The sequence below is a fragment of the Sphaeramia orbicularis genome, chromosome 4 (genome assembly GCF_902148855.1).
Source record: "Sphaeramia orbicularis chromosome 4, fSphaOr1.1, whole genome shotgun sequence".
NCBI classification, from domain to species: Eukaryota; Metazoa; Chordata; class Actinopteri; order Kurtiformes; family Apogonidae; genus Sphaeramia; species Sphaeramia orbicularis.
In genome coordinates this window covers 41733170-41753508 of record NC_043960.1, presented here as the reverse complement: position 1 = coordinate 41753508, position 20339 = coordinate 41733170, and the positions used below count along the sequence as shown (strand labels likewise).

The window sequence follows — 20339 nt, the reverse complement described above, 5'->3', positions numbered from 1 at the left end:
AAAAGCCTTTATGAACAGGAGGGTTTTGAGGTGTTTCTTAAAGCTCTCTACAGAGTCCATGGACCGTAGGTGTAGAGGCAGGTCATTCCATAGACGTGGTGCCACAGCTTTAAAAGACCTGTCACCGCGTGTGCTAAAACAGGTGCGTGGAACCATCAGCAGGTGCTGTCCTGAAGACCTCAAGCTACGAGTCGAGCTGTAGGGTTGGATCAGAGAAGCAATGTATGCAGGGGCCTGGCCATGTAGAGCCCGGAAAGTTAGCACAAGTAGCACAAATAAACCTGCCTTGTCTTGCCTATAGTCAGATTAAGAATATCTGTTTAATATAGCATCTGCTTGAAAGCAAAAACACTATTTTTTAGGATAATTCTGTATAAATTCAGGCATCAAGGGTTTCATGTTTTGAGGAAATACTCTAATTGTAACATTAATTATGTAAAGTAAATGTAATATTGACAACTACTAGACATTTTACTGTATGTCAGTTTGGTTAGTTACTGTATTCAGACATGATTTTTTTTTTTCAGCTTCTTTTGTCACCAATGTCAACTGGTTCTATTTTTCATGTTTCCTTGTGTAAAGTTGATTTGCATGTAAATGGGTGATACTGAGATTTAGTTCAGCGCTTCTCATTCAGACAGTTCTACTACATGTGGTATTCACACTGTGGTTTCAGTCTGAGGTTTAGCTGTTGAAAAAGACGATCAGAATAAATAATACTATGCACAGTGTCAGTGATGTTTACTGACTGGACTGATGTATTCATTTAACCATAAAGAACACCTACTGTCCTTTTGTCTTTAGTTGCAGTTTTTTCATACAGATTCTATCGAGGTTGACGTTCATATGAGTAAACACCTACATTTGCACCCATTTTCCCCCATCTACATGCATGATCAAACTTCTTCTGATTCACATATAAACAGCAGCAAACAGCAGCTCTGTTCTGAAAAATTAGCAAACCACAAACCTGAGGTCTCTTTTATCTTTACATGAACATACACCCCCTTCTGCTAAATTTTGGGTTTTCCCTTCAAAGCTTTTGAAGTGAGAAATGGAAAATAGTCAGCCAAAGGAAATTACAAAATCAAGAAAACTTCGAGAAAGTCTTAAATTCACTTGTTTATATCAGAGTAAAGTTGATGAAGTACGCACTGAGAAAAGCCATGGGTTAATTTATGCACTGGGAAGAACTCCTTACAGTCAGATGTAAGTTTGTTGTGTTTATTTTTTTGTCAGATCAGCTCTGTATATCTTTCTTTGTCATTCACTCCATCTCTAACTAAATCAGCACATTTAAAATTATTGTAAAAGTGAAAAAACAGAAGAACCGTGGCTGTTAGAAAGTTTCTCTGAAGCTTTGGTAAGCATTTTTCTCATGATAAACTATGTCAGAGGGTTAAATATTCATGTTGATCATTTGATTATTTGCTAACTGGCATGTTTAATGAGAGCATGAGCTGTACACACTGACATGTAGACTCACCAGTACCACTGTGCTGACAAAAACCAGGCAGTAGAACTAGAGCACACGTGTAATCAAAGTAATGTTCAGAGTTTCTGTAAATGGCAAAATACCACCAAAGTAGGTCAGTGGCCTCTTTAAGATGTTTCACATGTGAAAAAAGTCACTTAAGTCAGATGTGTCTCACAAACCAAGTCATTTGTGAAAGATGTAGCTGAAGCTCATGACCCAGTGGATATTGAACAGAGAACCCTAAAGGCATCACAAATGCACGCAGATGACAGAAATACCTGGTGAGCTTTGTCCTTACATTTTTACTAACCATTTCTGACAGTTTATGGTAACCTTCAACAGGAAATTACAGAGATAATGAACTTTGCACTCACTTTCAAGAGGCGTAATATCAGATTTAGCATGTTGCACGTTAAACTGTTTCATTAAATGTGTTTTTTCTTATCTGTAGTGGTGTAGGTGTCACAGAGCAGCTATGAGTAGAGTGTTTTTTTTTTCTTCTGACAGTCTTTCATTTGGAAAAGATCACATCTACAAAGAACATTTCTCCTGTGCATGTGGGCCAGACCATCTGCTGTAAACATATGGCTGGGGTGAGGTGCACTTTATGTACGTAATTTCCCTCAAAGTGAAGAAAATGATTAGTAATTTTATACTGAGAGTGTATTTTGTCCACAGCTGCTCCGTCATGATGAGTGGTTTCTTTGGTGATGTGCTGAGATGAATCTGTCCTCAACTTTTTGGAGATGTATTATCATACTCATCAGTTTTTCCATCAGGCGTGAGTATTGTCTTATCCCAGATGTATTGATCCACATTGCTATCCAGGGAAGCTCTGTCAATGTTTTGTGTGAACAGTGTATTATAGTCTCATAGGGTCAAAACATGGTATTCTAAATCTCTCTGACGGGACATTTTAGAGACAATCTGACAGATTAGTGTTGCTAAATGACCCACATTTTTACTTTTAAATTTATTTTTGTTTTAGTTGGACCATAAGGGATTATCCAAAACAAGGAGCTACTTTATGTTGAAATAAATGTTGTAATGGCAATCAATTAAAGTTCGCTCTCTGACGGGACATTACTGTGTTTTGACCCTATGGCTGTTGTGGTTTTGAGCTCTTAAAGCTGTTCTTGCAGATCTAACCTCAATGAGGTTCTTCTGTTTCTGTGTGTTTGTTTATCAGGCAAATAATTATGGGTAGGAGCACAAACTTTTTTTGCCTGAATTCTAATTTTCTGGCACAAATGTCAAAAATGAGGTTGACAGTAAAAGTTTATGATACAGGTGATGAGTGACGCCCATTAAATCAACCAGTTTCAATTCATTTCAACAGGCTTTACTGGCATGGCTACACTGACAAAGCATTAGCATTAAAAACACAAAAATATGCAGTGTATATATATATATATATATATATATATATATATATATATATATACACACACACACACACACACATACATACATACATACACATATATACATATACATACATATACATACATACATATATATATATATATATATATATATATATATATATATATATATATATATATATATATATATATATATATATATATATACATATATATTTATATATATATATACACACACACATACAAGCAGCAAAAGACATAAGGTTAGGAAATTATTTAATATATGTTATTGATTCAGACTCAGCTTTATTGTCATTCAATGTTACATGATAGAATGAAATATAGTTAGAATATGTATAGAATATAACATATAGTTACCCAGGTCTCAGTGTTTGTAGCATGAAAAAGATAAAAGGATAAAATATAAAATAAAATATATAAACGTTAAATAGAATAGAATAAAAGCTACCATAAAATATGTAAAAAATAAATAAATAAATAAACACACACAAAATAAATAAATAAATAAATAAATAAATATATACATGTATATCTCAAAATAACACATCATGTAGTAATAGTACAGTTAAGTGATGGTGCATGGAGCAACAGCAACAACAGTGAAATAAAGTGACAAAGTGAAGTGGAAATGATTTAATATATGTCATAACGTGAAATAAATGGCAGTGATATTCTATCTTTTCTTCAGTGTTGCTGCTATTAAAGTGTTAAAACTGTTTCTTTCTTGGACAGGTTGGCCTTTGGTTCCTATCACCTGCTATCGCCTCAAGACCCGGGGATCGTTGACTGTACAACCAGCTTCACCCGTCCTCAGGGGCTCAAACGTGACAGTGCACTGCAACATCTCAGAATGCAATCCACATGACAACCACAACCAGTATGAATGGCATAAAAAATAGAATAAAAACTAATTTTTTTCTTATTGTAAATGCATACCAATACTGAACAATTTTAATCAGAAGCTATATAACTTATTTTCTTTTTTTTTTTTTTCTTGAGGTTCAAAATATCCCTGGAGTTGGATGGTAAAGTAGTGGATCCAGGGGAACAGAGGACAACGAACTGCACTGCTGTGTTTCATCTGTTTAATGTCCAAGCACCAATATCTGGATTGACCTGCACACAAAAGATTAATGGGCTGTGGCACGTCATTAATTTAACGGACCTAAAGAGTGGACGTATGTACATTTCCTTTGTTTGTTTTTGTACACACTAAATAGGAAAACATACAAAAATAGCATGAGAAAATCTGCAGGATGGTAAAGACTTGTGTCTGTGTTTGCCACTGTTTTAGGCAGCATCATATTATATTGTACATTTTTGCAGAGTTGTTAAGGTTTACTTAATTACCCCCACAAAATGTTGTCTGTGTGTTTATCTGCCTGTACATGTAGAGCTAAAGCATCTTTGCTGCATGTTGTTATAGTGATTCATAATATACTATACATTAAGAGACAGAGGTAGTTTTCATTTACACTATATAGACTAAAACAGTTGCATTTGTTTTGTCCTTTTCTCTCATGTGCTTCACTCTGCACCTGAAGTCCCCCCAAATAAATCTCAAAACATTACCTGTGAAACAACAAGAAGCTCACACACCATAGACTGCTCATGGCAAACTGGACAAGAAACTCACCTCCCCATATATTATAACATTTCAGTTGACAGGTACAGTGTCATGTACTTTACATGTTAAGTATTTACAGTATAATTCACACATCAGCAATCATCACTCATTTTGAACATGTGTCTTTTTTTTAGAGAAAATGGGTCCCAGATATATTTCCGTCAGATCCAGGACACTGAAAATGTAACAATACCACGAAAAATACTAGATGACAATACAAAGTACAGGCTGACTGTCAATGTCTCCAACCACTTTGGAGATTCACAGTCTGATCCCTTCATCCTCTGTGTGAAGGACATTGGTAAGCGCCACTCTCAGTACTAGTCAAACATAGACTGTAAGTTTATGTGAATATGTGTTGAATGACTTCGTATCTGTTTAACCCATAAAGACCCAAACATCCACCAGCAACCAAAATAATTTACTGATATAAAATGTTAAATACCTGTTGATCCATTAATTCTATCAATACATATAAATAATTGGTGTAAAATGCAGTTTTTCATTTTTTCATTGTCATCAGATTTGACCCATTTGGACATTCAGTGGCTCCGTAGTTAACATGGAAACACTGTCATCTTCAACAACATTAATTCACCAGTAAAACCCATGGAGTTGGATCAATGACAGCGGATGGAGACACTTGGATTATGTTCAGTTAATGATAGATTTTACTGAAAAACTCAGTTTTTCTTTAGTTTTCTTTGTTTTTGATATAATAAGCTTCAACTTTAATTTGAGCTTTTATCAACATCTATATGATCAGTAAATTAAATATAGGAACATATTTGATTTTCACAGAAAAAACACAACATACAGAAGACAATGTTATAATAAATGATGACCAATTACTGAGAAAAAGTTAAATATAGCAAAAAAAAATACTTTGGAACTGCCATAAAAGTACCACTGGGTCTTTATGGTTTAATCTGTAACGGTTTTGGTGTGATACTGGATCGTTCACAGTTTGACTCATAAACTGACTGTCAACTGTTTCTCAGTTTTTCTAATGTCTCTTTGATGTCAGTAATTGCAGAACTGTTTCAACCCCCATTTGTCATCATTGAACTACTTTGAGCATTCACATCTATTGCAGCAGCTAGTTAACGAATCCAATTTACGTCAGTGTTTCTAGTTCAGTATTTTAGCAGAGGACTTTAAAAACTAATACATATGATTTGTTTTGTATTGCAGTTATCCCTGAGGTGCCTCATATTACTCAGATAAAGTTTGAAAATACCTCCTTAGCAGCGACATTGCGGTGGAAATCCACTGATTCCTCAGAAAACCTCAGGTTCTACATCAGGCTCCGCACACATAATGACTTCTGGGTAAAGTGACATTTTTTACTACACCCAGTGAAATGTTCCTGCACAGATTCAGCCTTAGCCATAGAGCGTGTAGGTCACATGATCTCTTTATGTCTTATAGGAAGTCAGAAAAGCAGCCGAGCTCAGTGAGGGTCTGGTACGACTGGACCACCTGAGGCCTCTCACTGTATATGAGTTCCAGATGAAAACGTGTAACTTGACATTTGGACTGACAGGTACTAGCCCACCCTGGCAGACTTCTCTCTGCAGCAAATGGAGCTCATCTTTGTGGGGGAAAAGCCCTGGAAAAGGCAAGTTCACTCGTCTTATCCACAAAACTCTGGTTTTCACACGTTACAACTGAGTCAAGGAGAACTTTATTTGTCATCAGTGGGGCAGTAATAAATGAAACACCAGAAAGAACAGATGCAATCCTCTGAGTTACCAGTGAAACAGTGTGTAGTAATTTCTGAGTATTTAATCACTCACAAAACCCACAATCTTGATAAAACTTATCTTCAGGTCCTTCACAGAAGTTGCATGTTTGGAGGACGTCAGACATGAAGTTAACGACGTGGGACCGAAATGTGACTGTTTTATGGAAGGTGATTTATCTACAGTCACGGAAAAAATGATTAGACCATCAAAAGTCATCAAAAACAATGGTTATGCGATCAAATCCTAACTCCTGTGTGTATCATGTGACTAAAACAGACAGAATGGAAAACATGGAATGCCTCAAAGCACTGTTTTTGTCAGTACAATGCCACAGCTATTGATATAAGAATTGAAGTGATTTTGGTTATTATCAAGAAAACCATGGGAAATGGCTTGATATCAGCTCTGAGATGAAACTCTGGTGAGCTATTTTTTGTTGTTATCATTATATTTGTCCAAAAAAATGTACCTTTAGTTGTACCAGGCATTAAAATGAACAAGAAATTGGCGAAAACCAGGGTGGTCTAATAATTTTTTCGGCAACTGTATGTGACAGAAATACTTAACCATGTCAAAGCAGATTTTTAATATAATATGTTATGTATTTCAGCCTCCGTCTGCAGATGATTACAGCGGGGAGGTGCAACAGTACCAGATCATCCTGGTGAATGATCAGAAACAAGAAGTGAGCTGTCCTGCTGCTTTGTCCCGGTACACAGTGAAACTACCTCCAAACATTAAGGCATTAAGCGTCAGTGCTGTCACCTCCTATGGGATGACTCCACCAGCTGATATCCCACTCCAGCAGTCAGGTACATAATAACACATAGATGACTTCTTATACTTGAGGAAAACAGCCAGTGTGATGCCTTTACCTGTGTCTGTTTAGATGCTGTTGGACTTGTCCTGACAGGTTGGGCTCCTGCAGCTAATGGCAGTGCTGTGCTCGTCTCCTGGTCGTTGTTGTGGCCCAAACACTGGTCTGAACCAAAAGAAGACGTGCTGAATTATGTGATTGAATGGACTAGTGTGCCTGCAGCAGGACTGCACTGGAAACAACTGTCTAAAGATCGGAATAAGACGACTATCACAGGTGGAGTTCACTCAAAAAAAAAAAAAAAAAGAAGTTTAGCAGTGACCTCATGTGGGAAGATGGGGTATCACAACAGTTTGTACCTCAGGTTTTTCAAAGCCTGTGGGTGATTTTGATGTGGATGACTTAAAATGTGGCACTTCTTGTTTATTTTACAGCTTTAGGTAATATTCATAAGCAATGTTTATTGAAAAGGGTCTGGTTCAGTCTAAGATGTTTGTGTTTTTGTGTTGTTTCAGGTCTCAATGCAGGTGTGAGATACAATATTTCTGTGTATGTTGTGACCACCAGGGGTGTTAGCGCTCCATCGTCTCGCATAGTCTACTCCAAAGAAAGGGGTAAGATTGAAACATTCCATGGGTTTCTGTAGTGGATGAAAACTCCAGACTAATTTTGTTTCTCAAAATAACAAATAAGATAACAGTTTTCTAAAATATAAAAGCTACATAAAAATATAACAACGAAGCAACATGAACTACAGTGAAAAAGAATTTCAGGTGAAATCAGGAAATTCATGATGTAAAAGAATATAATGGTTTTGCACAATATGAGACGTTTGAAAAAAGTTGAACCAACAATTTACTTTTTAAGTCAAAAGTAGTCTCTGTGTCACTTAAAATAGTTCTGCACATGCAAGGTTAATTAAAAGTTTAATGAAATGAAAAACAAAATAACAAGAGAAGAGAAGAGAAGAGAAGAGAAGAGAAGAGAAGAGAAGAGAAGAGAAGAGAAGACTTTTTTTTTATCCCACTGTGGAGAAATTTCACAGTTAACAGCAACAATATACAATAAGCAAGTGCAGAGAAAAAGACAGGTAGAAAAACCAACAAACAAGTGCAAAATGAAAGATGAAGAGAAAAATAAGATACACAGGAATACAGGACAAAAATAAATAAATAAATAAAATGACTATGTGACTGATGTCCACTTCATCTGGTCCAGAGCCAGCGTCTGGTCCTGTCATGTCAGTGTTGGTCCATGAAGCCCAGCGGATCCTGGTCAAGTGGGATGAACTGTCGGTGGACCAGCGGAGAGGCTTCATCACATCCTACACCATCTACTACCACACATTAGACTCCAGCAACATTCATTTCACAGGTGAGCAGGTGCTCTGTGTACATATGTGTTTATCTTGCACAAGTATGGAGCTGCCACTGCACTGGAGACACAGCGCAGGTTCATAGGTACCACCCCAGAACTGTTCCATCTAGTGTCTGTTACATGCTCTTAAACAGAGGTGTCAAACATACGGCCCATGGGCCAAACCGGCCCGCCACAGTGTCCAATCTGGCCCAGGATTAATTTGTGAAATGCAAAAATCATACTGAAGATATTAACAGTCAAGGATGTCAAAAACATTTTAGTTGAGGTTCCTCATACAGACCAATGCGATCCCAAGCGGGTCAGACCAGTAAAATACTATCATAATACTGGAAGGTCTCAGAGCGTCTGTGTGTGTGCGTGTGTGTGTGTGTGTGTGGGCATGATTCTGACAAATTCAGAGGTTTTTAACTGTCCAGTTTGGTACATACAGTTGAGGAACTGTCCCATCTCCACATTAAATATCTAGCCAAGTTGATAGGACCAATATTTTTGGAGATATTAGTCATTTTGGGATACAACTGCCTTAAAATCATGGTAGCACCACACTGCATGATGGGAAATGAGGTTTAAAACAGGAACATCTCATTTACTCCCACAGTCCCAACATCAGTATTAACATTGGCGCCTGCAGCCATATGGCCTGTGTGTACTGAGTGACATTTGAGAGAGAGAGAGACAGAGAGAGAGAGACACACACACACACATACACACACTGGTATTTTTAGAGAGAGATAGGTAAGGTACGTCCCCGTAATTACGGAAAACTCCTGCCACCCCCCCCCCCCCCCCCCCCCCCCCCACACACACATTTTAAAGAATGAATTACCAAACAATTTTTATGTCACTATTTATAAATTATAGACAAACATCTTTTTCCCAAAAGTCTGCTCTCCCCAGCATAAACACTACCACGTCTAGAACCCTTGGTTCCCCACGGGTCGCTGTGACTTGTGGGTATGTGAGTACTAGTACTATCATAAACATAACATAAGTGCACTTGAAAACCCTCGGCCTGACTTATTAGCGCATGGCAAAGTTTTTGGACAGACGGACGACCAACTGATGACAATACCCTGCGGCCAGTGTGGCCGAGGGTAATAACCTATGAATAATGACAACTTAAAATTTGGCATTATTTATTTATTGTAAAATTACATGAAAATGTTTGCATTTACAAACTATCCTTTCACAACAAATGTGAATAACCTGAACTGTCTTCAGAGTTTAGGTGAAGTATGTGCAATTTGAACAATATTCTGCCTGTTACTAAATGTTTTGTGTATCTGTAGATCCACTGTGATCTGTAAGTTGTAATGTACATGTGTAAATGACAAACTGAGACATAATAGAGTTAAAATTGCATTTACTTTTCCTAAGAAAATTCAGGTTGTTCATGGCTGTTAGTGTTATTCACAGTCTGTTTAAAAGGCAGTTTGTAGTTGTAAACATTTTCATAATGTAATGTTTACTTTTTTGCACTAAAATGAAGAGAAAAAAACTTGAGGATATCATTATTTAAAGGTTATTAGGTGATTATTTTACTGGTCCAGCCTGCTTGAGATCTCATTGGTCTGTATGTGGCCCCTGAACTAAAATGAGTTTGACACCCCTGCTCTAAAAGGTACTTTTAGACTTATGCACTTATGTTTTGGTTTGATCTGAAGGTTTGAGGGACACAGCACTTTGCTGAGTTGCTTCCTGTTCCCGTGCATCAAAAGGACTGCTCTGATCTACATGTATCTATATGTTATATATGTACTTTACCTTCAACCCCAGCTGCTTCCACGCATGTCTATGAGTTCACACACGTGCGTGGAAATGATATATGCAGTAGGAGACGGAACAGTGCTTGAGTGGTTACATAATGGAAAGTGTACAACTAGCATTCCATTGATACTCCCCTCCCACAAAACTGCAGTGCATCAGCAGGGTTTTTCAGCTCTTAGTTCCAGTAATCTGGTCAAATTCAGACTCTATACTACTGGTTGTCTGTTTTATTTTTTTATTTATTGAATCGTCCTCATGACAGATAAAACCTACACAAGAAAGAACAGGTGAAGCATTAGGAGTACATCTTTGAACATGTAATGATAATTTAATAAAGATTAAGATGCATTTTGAGGTGATTTAATACTGAAGTTCAAACACCAGTTGTCGTTTGCACAGTGTGTTCATAGTGAGTCACAAAGTTTTCTAGAACTGTCTTTGACCACAAACAGGAAGCTCATGTGGCTACGTGCACAAGTGCAACCATAAGACTGTTTAAACCCAGTCTTCATCACACACTGTTTCAGTGGCTTCAGTATGAAGGCACCTGACAGCTTACCTTTTGTTTCTTTCTGAAATGACATGTTTAACGTACACTGGATACCATACCTCTGTTTAACTGAAATATAGAACAAGGTTGCCATTCACTACTGCTGTCCATAAATGTGGAAACATTTTGTTTTCAGACACGTTCCTCTATTTATTCCCATTTATACACTTTAGTAATATTCTTTGACCAGGTTGAGTCCCAGATACACTTTATCTATCAAGAATGAATCACATTGTTGCAATCATTTCATGATAGGGGTAAAAATATTTTACTCCAGCTTTTTGGGCAACAGTGTATTTGAATGTATGTATTTATTTTTTATTATATTTTTTAAAGTTGACAGGGACACTACATGGAGCTACTGTCCCACCTAAGTTACCTTACACATCTCACTAGTGTTGTATTCAAATCCTTCAAACAGCCACACAAAAAAAGGACTGATAGGGCATGTTTGACCAAACCAGTTAAGCTGATATGATTAGACAGTGATGCCTTATCTTTGCAGAATTTACACTTGTTATTTCAGAGGATTCATCTGACATCTTGTCAAGAAAGACAAAGCATCTTCTTCACAAATGTTAAATCATAAAGGTATTAGTAGCATTTGAAGCATGAATCATATTAAGCATAAATCAGAAAATGCACCAACAATTTAGTGATATCCCCGCGTTTGTGGTGTTGACTGGTCCTGTTTGTGTAGAATACAATACAATACAATACAATACAATACAAAGCTATAAGATAAAATATTAAACATACATACTGGGTCGCCGCTATCAGTTGTGGTCCCCATGAAAGCTAAACAATGTGGGCTCTTGACACCCTTTCTAAAATGATAAAATTCAATATCTTAACAATTTTTCACAGTGTGGGGGGGTATGTACATGGGGTAGGGGGAGCAGTTATATACGAGGGGGTGTGGTCCATAGCTAACATAACTAACATTTAGGTGAAGCAATAGTGAAACTTTCCATGTTTTCGACGTCTGGCTCCTGGCTTCTATGCCTGTATTTATCATACAGTGGATCTTACACAAAATTTTCACAACTTCTAACCTGTATCCACTGGGCCACTTCCACTGCTCTATGGGCCCCCCAGAACTGCTGGGCCCCATGAATTTGTCATGTTTACTCCCCTTTTACGGAGCCCCGGTATACATGTACTTCTAAAGTATTATTAAAACAACTGAAATATACAAAAAGTTAACTCTATACAACAGGTGAGAAATATGTGTAGGAAAAAGTAAGAAAAAGAGGTGCAAATAGACAAAATAACAACAATAGCTGCTAAAATGTGAAGAGCGCAGGGTTGCTGCATCCATACACGACGCCATCTTGTGTTCATTTTAAGAAAATGGTGTCAAGACTGATCTTTTATGTCCTTGGAGCAAAGAAAAACTCACATTTTATCTTCATTTCTTACTCCATTATGTAATTTAGGATTGAAAATACAAACAAACCAATAAATATCTCTAAACACATGAAGCTAAACATGGCAGATGTAGGTGTTTCGGTGTTAATGTGCTGCCATGACAGAGGAAAGTGTTCATGTTTGGTCCATTTTCTGCAGAGACGGTTCCAGGCTCTGGTCACAGACAGATGTGGCTGAACTGTCCTGAAGGAGCCGTGGCTCTGCAGATGACGGCCTCCACCTCGGCAGGAGAAGGACCGCGAGGGAATCTCATATCCACTCGCCCTGAAGCCCCCGCAGGTTAGCCACTCACATTCACCTACAAAAACAACAGCCAAGAATTACATCTTTACTTCCTAACTCTTGGAATTAAATTGGTGTCTGTTCCTTCTTGTCTCCTCCAGTTGGCCTTGTGATTGTGATCATTTTCATCTTCACCCTCCTAATAGGGATCATAACCAACCTGATGTGCTGGAGTTGTGTGAGGGAAAGGTATTATTGAACAGTATCTGTGCTTTTCTACTTATCACATCAAAACTGACACTTATAGAAGAAAAATAAGTATTCAGGGAGGATGAACTCAGTCAGTGCCACTGATCATGAATATGGATAGATTAGATTAGATTAGATTAGATTAGATTAGATTAGATAGAACCTTATTGATCCTTTGGGGAGAGCCCTCAGGAAATTGAGGTTCCAATAGCAACACAACACCGAATACAGTATACACTCAAGAAAATAGTAAAACAATAACTATAAAAAAAAACACAATAGTGAAAAATTGCAATTGCACATTGGAAAGTACTAGTAGAAACAACTAGCAAAGTAGTAATGATAATAATAATAATAAAATGCTTATTATGTAATAATAATAATAGAATATGCACATTATCAGAAACGCCTTTACTGGCCAAGTATCTTCAAAAGAATACAAGAAATTTTACACCTTTTTAAAGTATGCTCTCTCTGTACAACATAGTAAACAAGCACTAAAACACAACTAAAACAGAGTTTAAATAAAGTTAAAAAAAAAAAAAACAACAACAACAACTTTTGCACAAAAATTGTATAAACATTTAAGTTAAGTAGTGCAATTAAAAGATGTGCAATGGGGAAAAAATGTGCAAGAAGAAAGAAGATGGTGCATGAGTTATCTGAATTATTGATATAGTGCAGGTTTAATTGTTCATCAGTGTGATGGCTAGGGGGAAGAAATATAGTTTAATAATCACGGGCTAAATGTTTTAACAAAGTGATAACAATAACAGTGGTCATGACAATGACGTATAAGTAATATAGGTTTTGTTTTACTCGTAAAAAGGATGGATGCCACTGTGGTTGATTCAATGAAATGCCACACCACCACAACATAAAGAGATGAACATAAACCACAAGGTTATCTAGAAAAGAAACTTACAAAAGGCTAAAACCATGTCCCAGTCGAACAGAAGGGTTGAACTGAGGGGATACTGGTTTTGTTCTTACTGATTCAGAACCGTTTAATCATCAGTCGATGCAGATGTGTGGACAGTACTGTGTTACCTTTAGCTTTGGTCTTTTCAGGGTTTAATAAATCTACATATTTATTTCTTAGTTGCTTTGTTAAGGAAAATACAAGAAAATGCAGGAGATTTGTGCACAGTATTGAAACAGACAAAAAATTCAGATGTAAATGGATTCTACAGGCGGTGTCAGTATGTACTGTGACCTCTGGGTTTAGTATTTCTTGAACTCTCTGTGACCGACTCTGGAAGTTTTACTAAATCATCTTGTGGTGTAATATACCAAACCTTCAGAACATTCCAAAGTTTTCATTCATACTTATACTGTCTTTTATTCTCATCTCTGTGCAGAGCATACATATCATACTCATATCAGCCTCTTTAAAAGGGCTTTTCAACCTTGGGGTCGGGACCCCACGTGGGGTCACCTGGAATTCAAATGGGTTTGGCTGAAATTTCTAGTAACTGATAAAAAAAAAAAAAAAAAGAAAAGAAATACACTAATAAAATGTATATGGTGAGTTGAGAGAGACAACCACAATACATAAAAGACATGACAAACTGTGAAGCTGAAACTGAAGCACTGTGGTACTGTTTATCTGTCAAATGTTCATTGTGGTCAGTTTCAGATGCTGCAGCTCTTTCATAATTCATAGTTTGAGTTCTTGTTTGTTCAGTATTAACTGTCAGCCTTGTAAATCCAAGCTGGACTGACTGTACATATCCTGACCAAGGAAAATAAAATTCTTACTTTGTGCAGTAATCTACACCTGGCTTTTCTACCTCCGTCCATAATAATATACATTATATAGACTAAATGTTCTCTAAAATTAATGTTTATTTGCAACATAATATATCAAACTATTACATGATCAAAAACAAATTAATTTTAGCCAAAAAAAAAAAAAAAAGAGTCTCCGTTTTGAATGTCTAGGGACGCCAGAAATTTGTGATGTTAAAATGGGGTCACACGCCAAAAAAGGTTGGGAACCACTGCTCTATAATATTCATATTTTTCCCGTTTTTGTTGTTGTTGTTGTTGTTGTTTTTAACACTCTTTGCTTATTACCTGTATACTATAGCTGCATGTATTTTGATACAGAGACTGAAAAATGCATAAATATGGTTATTATTACTTTGAAAACCTAAAGGTGTCTTAACCCTTTATTGGGCAAAAGACTGTTTTTGGTCATTTCTACATACATTACAAGACAGTGACAGCAACAGTTCCAGTGAGGACAGTGAGTCAACAATCTCAGGTCCAATGTGGTCTCCAGGGTCTGTAAGGTCCACCTCTGCATGAACAGTGAGTGGACCTGCTTTGTTCAGTACCATGAAGTACTGGTGCTAATGTAAGGAATGATGTTCAAAGGGCTAATGTGGATGTGGACAGGGGTCTGGATCAGCACTTATGTTGGTCTAATGTTCTAAAAGACATATTCATTTTACCTTTCATGTGTTTTTGTATTTTCTATTTTTACTTTTTGTATTTTTTTTTTTTTTTTTTTTTTTTTTTACCACTTATGGATACGGAACCAAATATAGCAACTTCATTGACCTGGATTTTCTACATAACAATAAAAAACATTGAAAATTTCACGGGGCGACATGGTGGTGCAGTGGTTAGCACTCGTGCCTCACAGCAAGAAGGTCCTGGGTTCGATTCCAACACCAGTCGACGGGGGGTGGGACCTTTCTGTGTGGAGTTTGCATGTTCTCTCCAGGTACTCCGGCTTCCTCCTTCCATCCAAAGACATGCACTAATAGGTTAATTGGTTAATCTAAATTGCCCATTGGTGTGAATGTGACAGTGATTGTCTCTATATGTTCAGCCCTGCGATGAACTGGCGACTTGTCCAGGGTGTACCCCGCCTTCGCCCCTATGTAGCTGGGATAGGCTCCAAGTGACCCCCGTGACCCTAGTGAGGATAAAGCGGGTTCAGAAAATGAATGTATGAATGAAAATTTCACAAAAGTAATAAAGTGTTATGTCCTCCAAGAACACATTAAGGTTGGAATTTTGACTATCAGAGTATTTCTATTAGTGCCATATAAAGGGTTAAGACTATGGCACAGTACTGTATGTCTCAGCTGGTAGAACTGAATGAAAATAAACAATATATTTTTTATAGTCTTTAAATATTTACATTTCCACTGCCACTGATGAGAGTCTCTTCTTAAGTAAAGAAATTTAATCTCAAGTAATAACTCTTTTTTTTTTTTTTTATAATAGTTTCCAAGCATTTTCTTCGTTGTCATAGAAGTATCAGTTTAGTACTCAGCCTTACCTGCAGGAAAATAAGGCTGTTTACATTCTCTAAACCAGGCATCATCACTACATCTTTGTTTCATTCTTTCTTCTTTTCAGGATTAAACAGAAGTGTGTATCCTGGGGTCCTTCTTGGTTTGCTGAAAACTTGCCAAAGATGACAAACAGTAATGCCATCAAACTATTGGAGGTAACCAAAGCACAATAATAATAATAACTAATACAGTTCCCCGTGCTGACATTAAGTACGTTCATGTTTCTATGTTTTCGGTTATTTCCAAAACATTCAATGTCAGCAGCTTCACCAACTAGTGTCAGGATGAGGTCTTTATTAGCCCTGTCCATTCAGTTCAGTCAGGTGTTACTTTCACTCTGACACCATTTACATAGTGTTATGTTTGGTTTTTGAGATGCTGTTGGCAGAGGTGAGAAGTAAATAAGCACTCATATTTGGAACTGTATTACTGCAGAGTTTCCAGATATGTGTTCTCTACTTGAGCATTTAATTCTTCCCACATTTTAACATAAATACCTGTACTCTCTATTCCTAATATTTCCAAAACAGGCTCATTTAAAGCATTTCAATAGAATAGAATAGAATAGAATAGAATAGAATTTCATTGTCTCAGGAACAGGAACAATGAAAATCCATGTAGCAGCTCTGTTTCTGTTTAGCAGTAAACACTTAAAGTGCAAAAAACTGTATAAAAATATCATCACAAAATACTGAAAAATATTGGCAACATACAAACATAACATGCTGTGCACTTTTAATACCCCTCAGCCAAATATAATGTAAGATTGTCTTGAACGTCACTGCCCCATAATTTACATTAGATTGTCTTGGTGTAAATTTGGTGCAGAAATCTCAACATATTCTTCATATAATGTAATTATGTCATTGAAAGGACATGTTGCCACTTGACCTTGAAAAAGTAGGTCAAGGTCATCTATTTTCAATAGGCTTCTGCTCCATGCATCCACAGTATAAATTTGGGGCAGATATCTCAATCCGTTCTTCAGATAATTTAATTGCATTGTTGAATGGACAGACGGACATACAGATGGACGGACGGACGGATGGACAGTTGACAAAACTATTACAATACCCCCTCAACTTCAAGTTGGCTGAGGGGTAAAAACTACAAATATGAAATATTAAACATACAAATACTACTAAATACTACTAAAATATAAAAAAGTTTACTTTATATTACAGATAAATAATATGTACAACATATAAGGGTATATGCAGATAATAAAGGATACATACAAGGTAAGATTTAAAACATGGTGCATGGGTTGTGATTATTGCTCTGAGGTAGGGTGAGTATTGCATTGTCCTTTTGAAGGGTAATGCTTATTATTTTTACCACGCCCCCTGAAGGGGAGGCAAGGGGTATTGTTTTTGGTTCGGTTTGTAATAATACTAATAATGGATTAGATTTATATAGCACTTTTTTGGTCACTCAAAGCGCTTTACATTATTGATCCATTATTCATTTGCTCTCACATTCTCCCTCTGGTGGTGGTAAACTACGTATGTAGCCACAGTTGTCTTGGGGCAGACTGACAGAAGTGTGGCTGCCACTTTGCGCCAACAGCCCCTCCAACCATCACCAAACATTCACACACATTCATACACCAGTATGAGTGGCACTGGAAGCAAGGAGGGTGAAGTGTCTTGCCCAAGGACACAATGGACTGACTAGGACAGAGCTGGATTCGAACCGCCAACCCTTCAGTTATTAGGCTACCCACTCTACCATCTGAGCAATGTTTTTTGTTAACACTCTAGCAGCAGAACTATTGGTTGAATTCATACCAAACTGGGTTCATAGATTGCCAGTGACCCAAAATAGATGTGATTACATTTTGGGAAAAGTAGGTCAAAGTTCAACATTTTTTTTTGAATTTTTCAAATCTTTTTTCTTCTCCCATTTACTTACAATGGGCAATTTTACATGTCTATAAAAAACATGAATTTTGTTTCAATTTACTTCAGACCTGGCACCTATATAGAGACAATTGATATGCTGATATCTGCACATGCATAAACATCAGCTGGATTGAAGCCAAAATAAGCTACAATATGTGCGAGAGGCGGGGTTTGTTGTGCCTGGCACCATTTGCTTATTTTTGGATCATTGTACAGGTTCGCATTAATAAAACCTGGACAGGACAATACCATATACAGTAGTACCTTGGTGTGTTTGTTTATTTCAATATACATTACAACATGACAAAAACAACATAAAGATATAAATCAAACAGAACACACAGATTTTAGGGTTCGAACTGCGACAAAAAGGCCTCATGATGTTTTGAGTGGTGTTGCTGACGTTGAAAACTGATTTGCTCTTTGGAATGAAGTTAATGCTCATTATTTTCAGCAATATTTAATTACTTTATTTGAACTAAAATTGGTTTAATTATGATAGGGAGATCTATTCTGAGACTGTGCAATTTTGTCATTGTACAATAGAACTACCTGCTGTCATTCAATACAACTGTAGATGTTTATGTAAACTGTCTGTCACAGACTAATAAAGCTGTGACAGATATGGTGTGCACTGTAATAGAAATACATATGGAATGGAACATAAATAATTCAACCTGACAACTACAGAGAGTTATGGCTTCTGTCAATTAGAAGTTATTTTACACAACAAGGGATAAATGTCTAATATGGACAGAAATATGTGAATAGATCTCCTTTAAACCTTTGTTCTCTGGTTTTTCGAGTAGACATATCCCTCCAACATCTCTATATCCAAGTCTGTGTTCTCCAATTGTAATTACAATATTTCCTTTCCACCCAGTTACTATTTATGTACTTGCATATAGGATCTTGCGCGACAATAGTTTTCATATTATATTACATAAAGTGAAGTTCTTTACACACAAACAACAGTCACACATGCTTGTAATTTTTAAACTCTGAGCAACGTTTTATAGCCTGTATTTTTTCACTTTTAAATAAGGAAACTGAATATGCACTTCAACTTTTACCAGAGTTTAGTTTTGCACGCTCATGTTGAACCATATCAGTAATGTAAATATTATAATATTTTAGACTCTTTGTTGAAAAGGATCAAATCTGATGAAACTGACAGGCAAAGTGTTTCTGGTTCCAAAATGTTGAGCTTCATGTCTTTGTCTTTTATAACCGTCAGGACCAGACCTTATCAGATGTAACGTTTTAGCTGCCATCACATTGAGAAACCTGCAATATCACAGAATGCATCTACACACAGTTTAATGATACACACGTACAGTCTAGACACAGAGTCCTTATTCAAATACGTGAAATATGGTGATGAACATATTGTTTAACCTCATAGCATAATTGTCTAAGTCATATGTTTGGCCAAATTGTGATATCTGCATAACTTTACTCTCCAAACACTGCTGCTTCATTTTATGCAGATATTACAGTCTGGCCAAAAATATGACTTAGGCAATTATGCTATGAGGCTAACAATATGATAATAATCTTAAAATGTTAAGAGCATTGCATTGAGTTAAAATATAATTATAAAACATGGTAATTTAAAACGCCATCTTAGTACGTATTTAAGCATGTGTTTAATCATGACACATTTGCTTGTTTTTGTATTCAGCACTTTAATGACTCAGTGACAGGAATCTTCTCCTTTTTTGATCTCCAGCAGGATGGAGGTGAACCCACATTCTCCTCCATCTATAGCGACCCTCCACTGTCTCCCATCAGTTTCATCTCCCAGGAGGAGAGGGAAGATATGTACCCCACTGTCCACGCTGAATCAAGGCCAGGAGAACCCAAAGCAGAGACCACCTTCCTGCTGTCAGATACTGGGACGGCGCTTTTTGATCATCAGCTGGAAGATGGCTACAAACCTCAGGCAGCTCCAATTAGTTTATATGAAGAGGAAATAACTGAGACAGAAGAGGAGTCAAGGGACATACAGGCAAGTTGGGACGACGTTAGAAGTTCAGGTGCACTTGGAGGATTACTCAGAGGCTTTCTCCCCAACATAGATGTGGATTTTTCACCTGTTCTATTGACTCTGGGCTCGAATACTGGCATGGTGTGGCCTAAAGCTCATGAAACAAGTGCTGTTTCTTTAAATCAGGGCATCTCACTGGAGAAAGAGGGGCATGAGAGTCATGTGGACACTGACTCTGTGCCGTTACAGCAGGGTGAAATAATGAACCCTGGTGAGACAGGTGTTTATTTGTCTCAAAATACAGCTGGGGTAACTTTGACCAGCGGTTATTTCCCTCAAGTATGTCAACCGCACGATGACTTCTGATGCACAACCTTCACTGGTTAACCAACTTATAAGAAAGCATTATAACTTCATTAAATGACCACTTTTATGCAATAACCTTCTGTAACTATAA

At 37.0% G+C, this 20339-nt stretch overlaps 1 protein-coding gene across 2 annotated transcripts in view; it reads left to right on the top strand.

Annotated features, from left to right (window-relative positions):
• The window catches only part of il23r (interleukin 23 receptor), a 21687-nt gene extending 1348 nt beyond the window's left edge, over positions 1–20339 (top strand). The window contains exons 2-19 of one of the 2 annotated variants that reach the window (XM_030132296.1): positions 1215–1758; positions 1985–2070; positions 2156–2258; positions 3616–3760; positions 3883–4061; positions 4428–4551; positions 4645–4811; positions 5705–5841; positions 5942–6131; positions 6343–6425; positions 6869–7070; positions 7148–7351; positions 7591–7689; positions 8294–8449; positions 12342–12482; positions 12587–12674; positions 16053–16143; positions 19625–20339. In XM_030132296.1, coding sequence (XP_029988156.1) covers positions 2198–2258; positions 3616–3760; positions 3883–4061; positions 4428–4551; positions 4645–4811; positions 5705–5841; positions 5942–6131; positions 6343–6425; positions 6869–7070; positions 7148–7351; positions 7591–7689; positions 8294–8449; positions 12342–12482; positions 12587–12674; positions 16053–16143; positions 19625–20248 — 2691 coding nt within the window. In that variant the 5' untranslated portion in view covers positions 1215–1758; positions 1985–2070; positions 2156–2197 and the 3' untranslated portion in view covers positions 20249–20339. The other variant, XM_030132295.1, reaches the window with a different exon arrangement.